The following is a 12,989-nucleotide window of genomic DNA, read 5'->3' as shown; positions in this document are numbered from 1 at the left end:
CGAGCGGGCCCAGCCCGGCAAGCTACTGAGAGTATTCGATATGCCAGACACAGTAACAACAAAGTCTCCAATGGAGACGTTACTGGGCCCGCTCGAGCAAAATGAAGGCGTGAATAAATAAAAAGTCTTGGCCTGAAATCATTTGAACTTTTTTAAAAGACTTCCTTAAGTGATTAACCATTGATGTTTAAAGGAGACTACTTTGAATAGTTCATTATATCTGGGTTCTTTGGCTACAGATATTTTTTTTTCCAAAAGAGTAACTGTAATTCTACGTATACATGAAGCAAAGTAAGAGTTTTTTTTTTTTGCATACCCAAAGAAATGCTATTACAAATATGCTTGGAAGAGAATTAGTCACAGTGTGTGCCTTTTGTAAGCAAATGAATGAGGGCACTCTTAAAAGTAGATGGTTCGTGGCTTTTATTAACCAAATAAAGTCTTGGATCTGGCCCCCCAGGTCTCTAGCTGGTCTAAATAACCCTCCCTGTGACCTGGGTGCTGGGGGTGGGGTGCTGCTCCCTGCGCCTCAGAAGGGTCCTGCCAACTCTGTATTGTCCTCTTGGATTTGCAGTCAGATGTCTGAGGCTGGCAGGCTCTGGGCAGGCAATGAGTTCTTTTCCTGCGAGCTGGGCATAAAAAAAAAAAAAAAAAGAGATCAGCATGGGAACCGCCGCCTTCAGGGCAGCTGCTGGGAGCGGGAGCAGGCAGAAATATCCTCCTTGCAAGGTTAACTTGTGGGAGGAGCCTGGCCTAGGAGGCACCGTCTGGGCGAAGGTGTGCTCTCCTGAAGCAGTTCTAACCTGGACGATCATTAACTCTTTCAGTCAGCTGGCGAGCAGCGGTGACTGGGCAAGCTGGTCCTGGAAGCTTCTGCTCAGGAAGGCCAGGGAGGAGCCGTGGAAAAACTCTTTCATGGGCGACCGCTTTGAGAGGGGTCTGCACGCTTTGCTCAATGAAGGAGAAGAGAATGAGATGGTAAGATTCCAGCTACACCCCCTCTTGCTCTCCCCAACTCCTAGCCCCTCCACCCCCCACCACACACACAGACACAGACACACGCGCCATCTCCCACTCGCACACACACTCAGGAACTTCTCTCCACGTTGGTTCTCAGCAGCAAGTGAGAAAAGGGCCAGTTGGAGGAATCTCAGTGCCACAACCCTGACCTCAGAGAACTGAGATTTGTCAGAAGGAAGGCATTGGTTTTCTCCAGAAAATTTTCTTTTCAGGACTAAAGGGAGAGCAGCCCAATGCCATGCTGTGGTTCATTTCTGAGCCTCCCTGCCATAGAAAGTTGGACAAAAGTTCTAATAATCTCAGTGAAATCTCTCATGCCAGGAGCAGCCTACTCCCTGTCAGGGAGAAGGGAAACTGAGATGAAGCTGGACTAGAAAGTGGGTCTCTGGACTCTTCTCACAAGTCTGTGTTCACAGTGACCGGACAGGAGGAATATATAAATTATTAAAAATGATGAGCCTACACATATTTCTGTTTCCTTCTAGAATTTCACCTGCTGTTCCTTAGTTGTAGAGACGGGTTATAGAGTTCACTCTCTCTGCTATTTTAGATGTGATCTCATCTGGGGTTTGGTGGGAAAATCAAAGAAGATTCTTGTGTTCTTACTGAATTGCAAGCCGATTTTTCAATTACAATGTAATCGAGAGAGTTAGAAATGTGTACTTCTGTTTAATAAAGCTTTCCAGCTAATTGTGTAAGCACAACCTTTTATGTCAGTAATGATGTAATTAAAATGTTAAAATGTGGTGCTTTCATTCTATAATAGCACTTTATCTTTCTGGAATTAATATCTAAATAACAAATCCCACAGATATTTGCTTAAAATGTTTTCTTGGTTAATTGCTTTAGCCTGCACTATTAAATTCTTTGTTCCTAAACTGGTCTTTCAAGTCTAATCTGCTTACCTGTTCCTATAGCAACAACATGTTTTGAACCTTCAAGAGTAGATCCTCCTGCTATCAAAGCTGAAAATTTATAAGGAACCCCCAAATTTAGATTTTTTTGCATCTTTCAGAATTGACCAGCAAATGACTATTGGCTTCAGACCCTACACAAATGTCCCCAGAAATGATTATTTAACCCATGTTGTATTTTCTCTAAAGAAGAAATATTCTGTTAAACTCTGTATTAAGTCAACATTTTCCTCCTCCTCTCCTCATTTTCCCCTTTTTTGGAGGGATGTGGAGGGCACACCTGGCTGTGCTCATTGCTTATTTCTGGCTCTGTGGTCAGAGATCTCTTTTGGTGGTGCTTAGAGGAACCATATGTAGTGCTGAGGATTGAACCCAGGTCAACTGTATGCAAGAGAAGCACCTTATCCGCTGTTCTATCTCTCTAGTTCCTCCTTCCTCATTCTTAATAGTCTTCATCAGAAGGCATGGACTTCTCTCTCTCTTTTTTCAATCCCTCTCAAATCTGCATCTTGAAACACTCTTTTCTCATATACTCATTTCTGCTTCTTGACAACCTGTCATTCAAGAGTCACTAATAGTCATCCACTTGCTAGCAGACCTTCCCAGTCCTAAGAAGCTGCACCTTTCGTTCCTTTTAACCTTTCCTAACTTTTTTCTTTCTTTTTTTTTTCCGTGCACACTGGGTGGCGGTCAGCATCTACTCCTGCCTCTGTGTTCTGAGTTCACTCCTGGTGGTGATCTGGGGACAGTATATAGTGCTGGGGATTGAATCCAGGCCTTCGAACTCTTTTTTTTTCTTTTTGGGTCACAACCAGCGACGCACAGGGGTTACTCCTGGCTTTGCACTCAGAAATTACCCCTGGTGGGGCTCAGGGGACCATATGAGGTGCTGGGAATTGAACCTGGGTCGGCTGCATGCAAGGCAAATGCTCTACCCGCTGTGCTATCACTCCAGCCCCGAGAACATTTTTTTTTCTTTGAAGTAGCTTCTCTGGTCTTTTCTTCCTCTTTTGTTGCTGTTGTTGCAATGACCAAAGGTCACACACTTGGTTATTGTGCGCGAACACATGGTTGCGATGCTCATTCATACTTGAACACTGTATGCTGAGGTTTATACACTTTGATGCAATTCTAGGCATCATGAATCAGAGAGGCACTGGGATTCCAGTTGGGCTCAGGGGGCAGTGGCAGAGATCAAACTTACAATCCCCACTGGCCTCAGACTTGCAAGGCAAGCATTTCTGCCACTGAGCTTTCCCTGGGACCATCAGTTAGTTCTGTTTTGTATATAACTGCAAGTACACTGAGAGAAAAAGGGCCTTTCATATGGAAGGGACACAGTGTTTTCTGGAAGGATGTGCTCTGGTCAACCATCTCGGCGGAGGTACAGCAATTAGTATGCACTTCTGTTCCACCCAGAGAAGCCTGGCTACCTGCCTTGTGCTCTGTCCCTTTTAAACTCCATTCCCTTCACTTAGAGCAATACGCTTCCAAAAGGATCAAGTTATCTAAGATGTACTCTAAATATTTTCATGGGGATTTTCAGCTTGCCAAATATTTTTTCTCGGTCAGCAGCTTATTTAGTTTTCACTATGTCCTGTAAAGTAAGTGTTGTGATTCCCCAAATGAGGACACAGAGAGAATTTACTGGTGGAAGGTTGCATCAGCCAAGAAGTCCAGGAACTAGGGCACCACACATAGGTAGTTAAAGTGGGTAACTCCTTTGTCTCTGGACCCAGAACTTTCTTCTTGACATCCTTCACATTGCTGTCTGAGAATACCACATTCTTCTTGTTTGTTTGGGGGGCCACACCCCGTGATTCTCAGGAGTTACTCTGGCTCTGCATTCAAGAATCGCTCCTGACGGTGCTCAGGGAACCATACAGCATGCTGGGAATCAAACCCAGGTTGACCACATGCAAGATAAACATGCTACCTACTATACTATTACTTTGGCTCCCAAACATCTGACTCTTAACCAGAAAATAGATAAGCCCCCCTCCAATCCACCACTGCCTTCGATTCTTTTGCTTTTGGGACACACCAGGTGTTGCTCAAGGAACCACATGGTTTTGGGGATCCAACCTCAGCCTCCTGCTTGCAAAGCTTGCAGTCATTCCCTTGAGCTCTCTCTGGTTTGTATACTTTCACCCTTAACAAGAGAAATTTCTGAAGGATATTTGATCTTTCTTAGAGCTTAGGATCTGCTGTGTTATATGTGACTATAGTTCTTGAGTAAGTCTATCTTTTCAGACTTCAATGCTTATCTCTTTTTGGCAGTCTAAAGCACCTACAAATATGTTATCTCAAAAGATTTACATGTTTAATAACATATTATGTTTGGACCTTAGCAGAAATTGCTCCTTGAATGATAGAAACGGCCTCACCTTTCAAAAGAAATCATTTTAAGGTACAACCCTCATGCCAAAGGGAAAAAAAAATACGGAGACAAGCCTTCTCTTCTGACCTTAAAGTGCTGAGGATTATCTTCTGTTTTAGAATAAAGATAGGTACATGAATGAACAATTCTCAGTAACCTGAAGATTATATTCTTATATGCACAATAAGATAGGAGCCAAAGGAAGAGCTATTGGAAAGATGAGAAACGACATGGTAGAATGTGACCTTCAGACACTAGTGAACCATCAACCCAAGTGGCCTAATGAATAAGGCATTGGCCTCTTAAGTCAGAGATTGTGGGTTAGAGTCCCACCCGGGGTACAAGGAGTTGAGTTTTAGACTTCAGTGTGAAAAGTTGTGGCCACAGAGAGCAGACAGACTCCCAAATAGCACCGAGGCAGTCCAGAGGACAGACTCACTTGCTCTGGGTTAGCTCCTCAGCTGCAGGCGTCTCAGTGTCGTATTTATCAAATGACCAAGGTTCTTATTCCTTTCTCTGTCTACAGGCTCTGATGAGGGTTACTTATGTGGTTATCTATGTGAAAAGTTTGGAGAAGTTTATAATTCTGGAATAGTATAAGCAGCTGTTATCTAAACTAGAGATTCTTAAACTTTTTCCACTCATGACCCTTTTTCACCTGACAAATTTTTGTGTGACTTCAGGTATATAAATAGAGCCAGGTAGATATTCAACATAGTTATACAAATCGAACTATGATGATGCATTATAAAGAAATTTATTTTAAGAATATTTGAAGATTTTCAGTGACCTCTGTTGTTCATTTATGTGACTCCATAAGGGTCCCCCCATCCCCCGCCCAGTTTAAGAGATGAGTCTTTAAGCACAGATAGAGACAGGACCACTGCAATTAGCCAATTGAACACATCCTCTCCCCCCAGAATGAGATAATATCTTCTCACTAAATTAAGGCAAGCGAGAGATGGATGATACTCATTCACAAGTTATAAAAAATCATTTTTACCTGGGGAATAATTTATAATTTTTCTTGTAATCCTTTGACTTATAATACTTATGTTAGGAAAATACTTGTTTTAGAATTCATTTTCCTTTTTTTTTTTTTATAAAATGGTAATATCAAATGGCGCAGGTGTTTTAACATTGTGATATTACATATTTATGTTCTGGAACATCTGGAAAACACTTCAGTGCTTATTTCATTATACTATGATTCTTCAAGGTATCTGTGACTGGAGGGATAGTACAGCTGGTAAGGTGCTTGCACCAGACCCAGGTTCAATCCTTTGCACCTCTTATGGTCCCATGAACCCTGTCAGGAGTAATCCCTGATCATAGAGCCAGGAGTAAGCCCTGAGCACTGCTGGTTATGTTCCATGCCCCCTACTACCCTCCTTTCCCACAACAAAAAAGCAAAGATATCAGGGGTTAAGTGATTTGAACATTGCTCATCATTGAGTTTCCCCAAATGAAATGTGTCTGCTTCCAAGGTAGTATTTTGTTCCAGGGAGAGTTGTTGAATTTAAGAATCTAAAAAAATCTAAAATAATTCTTTTATTTTTCTAGAGCTTAACACATAAGAACTACTAATCTTGAAATCTTTTTTTTTTCTGATTGCAAAGGTAGTATGTTTCCTGTAAAAGTGTTGAAATGACAGATAGAGTTCCAAAGAATGAAGTAAATATGGTTCCTGACTCAGTCAATATTAATCACTTGGTGACTTCTTTCAGACTATACAAAGTTCATTACTTTTTGTTATCTGAATATATTTCAATATCAGCTCTACTCTTGGCTCATTTATATCTGCTGTCTGTGTACCTTGGACGTATCACATAATGGTTCAATACTACATTAAGATTCTTGACTCCACACGCAGCAAAAACTGTTTCTAATGACTAGTGTTGCAAGATTTATGCAATAAAAATATGCAATTGCTACCTAGAATTTCTACCTGGTTCCACTTGAAGGTTGGCAGATACTTAGCACCATTACCACTGAACATAGTACTTCCTTTAGCTATCCCTCCCCTGTCCCTATTCATCTCCAAATACAATAGAGACATTTTACTCAGCGATCTTTCATTTGTTTCTACTATGCATCTTACCAAAATGAAATATAGTCAATCACAATCTAGTCTTAAAAGAATGCACATACTCACAAGTATGTATTTTTTTTTGAAAATACGAAGTGATTTAGGGGCTGGAATGATAGTACATCTGGTAAGGTGCTTGACTTGATGTGGCTGACCCAGGTTCAATTCCTGGCTCGATTTAAGATCCCTTGAGCCTGCCAGAAGTGATCCTTATTCCCTGGGCTCACAGCTAGGAGTAAGCCCGGAGCAACCCTGAGTGAGACCTCCAAACAAAAAATAAACAAACAAAAAAGAAGTATTTTAACCATATTTTGAAATTAAGAGGCTTTAAAAATTTTATCCAAAAATTATGTATATATGCATATATTTTGATAATTACAGTTCTCCACAACCATTACATAATTTCATGAAAAAATTGAGGGGTTTACTTTGGACCACATCCCCTGGTGCTCAGGAGCACCTGATTTGATGCTCAGAGGTCACTCCGAGCAGTGCTCAGGGGACCCTGAAGGACAAGGAATCAAACATGGGATTGTTTCATGCAAAGTCTGTATCAGCCATTGAGTTTTCTTCTTAGGCCTGAAACTATGGTATATTAAGCAAATTTCCCATTTTCACACTTCCACCATTTCTAAATTTTTGGCTATTATGGGCAACTAAGTATATATATTTCTACATATTTATTGGATCATTTCATTAGAATAAAGCTCTAGAAATGGCATTGTTCCACCAGTAGTGGGATGTGTGTTTTCAGTTTTGCTTGATATGTAATATGAGATTGCTCTCCATACAGTTGTGATTATACAAATTTATACTCTGTCTGCAATTATTCTTTGAGAATGCTTGCTTTCTCTACTTTGCTTCATGTAGAAAGTGAAAATGGTACTTTTTGACTATATTAGTTTTGCATTTTCTTGATTTGCAGAGAAACATTTTTATGTTTCTTAATATATATATATATATATATATATATATATATATGTACCAGAATCTCTTCATGTTCTTACTAGTGTTATTGGTTATGGTGACTAAAAGCAATTGAATATGCAAAAGTAAGTGAAACTCTGAACATTTGTTTCATTGCTGACATACTGCAATAAGCACATCACTGGGCAGCAGATTTGTGTTGTCTGCCACATTGGAAGTCCTGTCTGCCTAGAGCATGACTTGGGGGTATCTGTCCTCACCAGTTTGTTTTTGTTTTTGGAATCACACTTGATGATGCTCAGGGGTTACTCCTGGCTCTACACTCAGAAATTACTCCTATAGGTGCTGGGGGACCATATTGTATCTCGGGGTTGGCTATGTGCAAGACAAGTTCCCTACCACTGTACTATCTCTCCAGCTCTCACGCCAGTTATCTGACTTACTTTCATAGCTGATGCTTATCACTTCTTCTCTTACACAAGGGGTCACAAGCTCTTCCCCCCACCTCAACAGCCACTTATTTATTATGCTCTAGAAACACCCCTGTGTTGGTTGCCAGTGTTAACTAGTGAACCCACATATCTCATAGTGGAGGAATTGTGTTCCTACTGAGACATTTTGTCAGCTGCAATGCTCAGGAAGCTGGGCCACCAGCCAAGTCTAATGTCTTTATTCTTGTCTTGATTCTTGATTCATTGCTGAGAACTCCCATGAAGTCAACTCATCTTTGACGGAATTTCTTCAAGAGTCAGGTTTAATTGCTTTTTGAGGAGAGGGGTTCTGCTTGATTTTCCCTTCTGTGGACGCCTCTTTCCCTTTTCTTCTATCTCCAGATTTTAGCACAGAGCTTGGCATGAACACTCAGAGCACATTTGATAGCATTATAGCAAGCTCCATTAGCCTACAATTTCGCATTCTGAAAAAAAATAGGGAGGCAATAGGACTCAAGCAGAAGAGTCAGTTTGAGTAATTTAAAGAGAAACCTAGGCCATTTCGTCTTATTTGTTCAGATTGGTCAATCATCTTATGCATTTATCAATTCACTTCTTTCTTCCCTATATCTAAACAAAATGCTTCCTTCAGGTACTTAGCCATTATACACTATTTTTCTCTGAAATACTTTATAGTCTATCCTTTCATCCATTCGTGTATAAACTCAGCAAATATTTACCAATCCTTTCCTCTGTGTCAGGAATCCCCTTTGCTAAGAAAAGAGGATTTCCAGTGAATAGCAAACAGCTTCTGTTTTCAAGGAGTTCACAGTTGAGTGGGCAGGAACGAGTACATAATTTGTGGGGCCCAGTGCAAAATGAAAATGAGGTGCCCCTTGTTTAACAATTAAGAATTTCAGGATGGCTCTAGCAGGGCATTCAGCCAAGTTTGGGGCTCTCTGAGAATAGGGCTCTGTTTGACTGCACAGGCCACTTGCCCTAGAAGCTGGCCCTACCAGTACAAGAGCTGGGCAAGCAGACATAATGAAAGTGAAATGCAGTAGTGGGAGTTACAGCTACAGAGCCGTGGGACTCAGGAGAAGAGCCAGATTAGTTAGAAAAAAGCAAAACAGAACCTCAAAGGTACAGGAGTTATGCAATCTCCTTGGGGAAGTAGGTAAGGGTCACTTTTTCAAGACACTCCAACAATTGTATATATTATCCTCTCCATCGATTTCCATTAATTTCCAGGGAATGGACCATGGAAAATTTGTATCATAAGAAAATTGGGAAGTATGCAGAAACTAGATTTCTAGGTCCCATTCTACAAACACTAGATTCTTTGATGGTGGAGTTGGACTTGGTCAGAACTGTTGTGATGCCAGCCTGCAGAAGCAGTGGGGAGCCACAGGAAGAGAGGAAATGAGGAATGCTAGAGTAGGATTTGTCTTTTCAAGGGATGTTGCATCTTGTGGTGAAGATGGTTGGTAGGAGGAGAGAACCAGGAAGGAAGTGCTTGAAATTCACCCAACTGAGAGAATGGAATATATATGTGTGTGCATATATCTATATATTTTTTAGGCCACAACTGGCAATGTTCAGGCACTACTCCAGGCTCTGGTATACTCACAAATTACTTCTGGCTGTGCTCTGAGAGCCATCTGGGATGCAGGGATCAAAGTGCAGGTCGGCTACTCACAAGGCAAGAACACTGCCTTCTGTACTATCTCTGCAGCATGGATTTGAGATATATTTAAAAGAATACATTTTTTTTTGGTTTTTAGGTCACACCCAGCGATGCTTAGGGATTATGCCTGGCTCTGCACTCAGAAATTACTCTTGGCTGTGCTGGGGGTACCATGTGGAATGCCAAGAATTGAACCCGGGTCTGCCGCGTGCAAAGCAAATACCCTATCTGCTGTACTATGGCTACAGACCCTAAAAACAATAATTTCAAAGTCACTAATATATAGATATATAGACGTGGGATAAGAGAGGACATGTGTAGAGAAGAGTGATTATTAGCATGGTCTAAAGTTCCCAGTTTGTCCAGTGGCTTATGGTACTACTATTTAGTTCCCTAAAGAAAACCGGTAGAGCCTGGCAAGCTCCCTGTGGCGTATTTGATATGCCTAAAACAGTAACAACAAGTCTCACAATGGAGACATTACTGGTGCCTGATGGAGCAAATCGATGAACAATGGGAGGACATTGCTACAGTGCTGAAGAAAACCAGGAACAGGTTGTAAGTAGGGATGAAATTACTAACAGCCAAAATGGACTGGGTTATAGATCTGGACTAAGAACTTTCCATAGAGCAACTCTTACGTTCTTTCAGCAACTCTACATATGACAAATTATCATCCCTCTCCTACTAATGAAGAAACTGAGGTATAGAGGAGTTAAGTGACCTGTTCTGGTTCATTAGGCTAAGAAATGTCAGGCTGAGGTCTTTTTAAATATTGTTTAAAGCTTGCCCACTTTAAGCAATATTTTCCTGCTTCTTGATTTTGCTAAGTTCTGGATGACTACTTTAGTTCAATGACAGAAAAAAGCATGGTGGAAATGAAATAACCAACCACAGCGTGAGAAGGCTGGAGGTCAGCAATATGATTTATAGTACACTGTTATTTTTTCTTAGAACCTGAAAGCAACTCCTTACCAGCTCTCTTTGATTTCCTTTCACTTACAAGGTGGAGATCATAATTTCTTACCAGTTTCAACCAGAAACTAATGTGCGTGGGAGAAAATCAATGATTTCTTGAAGTCCTCTCCAACACACTCAGAAAAATATGATTTTAAAAAGCTTTAGAACAAGTGGGTAAAATTACTGTGAAACATCTTTAAGTAGCACTCTTGATTCTTTTCAAAGTGCTTTACGTTTTTTTTTTTTAATTCAAGGAAACAAGAACATATCTGGAGACATTGTGTTAAGTGGAAATTAGAACACTTTCTGTGTGTATTTCCCCTGAATAGAGGAATGGAAAGCAATTTTATCACTAAATGGCAAACCACTGCCAACCCTTCTATGACCCACTATAGACATAAAGAATACAGGACTTGATCTTCAAAGGACTTGCACATCTTGCTGATGTGTCCAGAGAAGATTCTTTCCTGGACTTCCGATTTAAGATTTTGTGGATATATGAATGGTTATGGAGTCTAGCCAGAGAGAGACCACCTACCACATATGACCTACAGCTGCTTCTGAAAGCCCATGATGTAAGGTTTGGTGCGATGCCTGAAACCACAACTTGGCTAGAATTAAAAAGCAGTTCAGAACATTTCCTCCTTCACTCTGACTTCAGCCTCAGGCATTTGTAGGAGTACTGTGCACAGTGAATGCAGCTATGCCCTAGATGCACTTCAGAAAAAGGACAGAGAGGAAGCCCACATGTCCCAACTACTTTTCAGAGAAATATTATGTCCCCCAGGCCAGCACAGTCTCTGATTCGAGTGATTGCACACACGGAACTCTGGCTGAGACTGTAATCACCTTAGCATTCAGAATTTATTAGTTCCTTGGGGGATCCATGGTCGAAAGATCTTGAAAATTTGCTACTCAAGTTTTAAAATGAGTCCACAGAAGATGATTTTATGAGAAAAGACCAATGTTTTGAAACTTGTTTTAAAGTAAAAGTATCTAGAATTAAGTTTGGGTAGATAAATGCAAAGCCCCAAATATATGTGATCACTTGTACTTACATTTTGCTGGAAACATAGCACTGTAGCACTGTCCTCCCATTGTTCATCGATTTGTTCGAGCGAGCACCAGTAACGTCTCCATTGTGAGAGTTGTTATTACTGTTTTTGGTATATCGAATATGTCATGGGGAGCTTGCCAGGCTCTGCCGTGAGGGCGGGATACTCTCGGTAGGGCTTTCCGAGAGGGACGGAGGAATCGAACCCGGGTCGACTGTATGCAAGGCAAAGGCCTTACCTGCTGTGTTGATATTTATGACAAGTATTTACTTTCAGGTTTTCATGTCCTCAAACTGGCATCACCTAGTGTAATAAGGATCATTCAGGTTGGAGGCCAAATTACATTGAGTGGAATTTCCCTTTAAGCATTTACAAGAGATAGATTTTGTCACTTCCCATTTTCTCTAATCATCTGGTTGTGATTTGATTTCTCTGTGCAGAATATGTTATCCGTGTTCTCCAACATGGACATGTCTTCGCTCTGATACCTGCCTTTCTTGGCATTCATCTCACATTTTATCTCCTTTGTTCAAGAATTTGCGAGCGCCCTGTCCCACTATTCTCTTCCTTTTTAGAGTATGCGTGAATGCTTCTTATAGTGATAGTCACTATGTGCTGTAGTAGAGAATGTCTTTGCTTTTCCCCTAGCAGATTGTGACTTATTATCATCAGTAGGTACTGTACCTTATTTTATGAATGTATCTTATATATCTCACAAATTATTTAACATGTTTCTTGTAGGGTGAATGAAAAACACAGCACTTTTTGTGTAAATATTATGAAAATTTTTCTTTCTGTCTCAAACCAAAGGTAGCCAAAATCATTTAAGTTGTCACAATTTGACAGTAAGAGGCAGCAAGACGCACCTTGAACCTTGACAGTTTGACTTCAAGACTCCTGCTCAAATTCCAAGTCAATTGTCTGAAGGTTTTGAGGTTTACTGTCTCTTCCACTACCACCACTGCCAATACTAACACTATTACCTCTATATGTAATGTTTCTTCTACCACCGCTATCTCTGTGACTACTGTTACTACTTCTAATACTATCACCTCAGTACTGGTATCAGGTTATCACCACTATAAATGCTACTACTATTACTAATAGAACCATTTCTAGCAATACTACTATCACTACTATTAATATTATCATTTATACTACTTCTTTTTTAAAATTTTTTATATAATTATTTTTTATTAGTAAAACACCATGAGGTAGTTTTAGACTTACAAACTTTTGTGCTTGGGTTTCAGTTATACAATGATTGAGTACCCATCCCTCCACCAGTGCCCATTCTCCACCACCAATGATCCCAGTAGCCCTCCCACCACCCCATCCCCCCTTACCCTGCCTGCCTTTGTGGCAGAGCATTCCCTTTTGCTCTCTCTTTCCTTTAGGGTGTTGTGGTTTGCAATAGAGGCATTGAGTGGCCATCGTGTTCAGTCAACTTTCAGCACACATCTCACATCCCAGCGAATCCTCCAAACATCCTTTACTTGATGTTCCCTTCTCTGAGTTGCTTTTTC

General features: G+C 40.7%; 1 protein-coding gene across 1 annotated transcript in view; it reads left to right on the top strand.

The window, feature by feature from the left end:
* The first annotated feature begins 722 nt into the window (after positions 1-722).
* The window catches only part of ATP13A4 (ATPase 13A4), a 158,174-nt gene continuing 145,907 nt past the window's right edge, over positions 723-12,989 (top strand). The window contains exon 1 of the mRNA XM_056121961.1: positions 723-978. Coding sequence (XP_055977936.1) covers positions 916-978 — 63 coding nt within the window. The 5' untranslated portion in view covers positions 723-915. The remainder of the gene's footprint in view (positions 979-12,989) is intronic.

Source organism: Sorex fumeus, unplaced genomic scaffold (genome assembly GCF_029834395.1).
Source record: "Sorex fumeus unplaced genomic scaffold, SorFum_2.1 ptg000044l, whole genome shotgun sequence".
Lineage (NCBI taxonomy): Eukaryota > Metazoa > Chordata > Mammalia > Eulipotyphla > Soricidae > Sorex > Sorex fumeus.
This window is presented reverse-complemented; position numbering and strand designations above follow the sequence as displayed.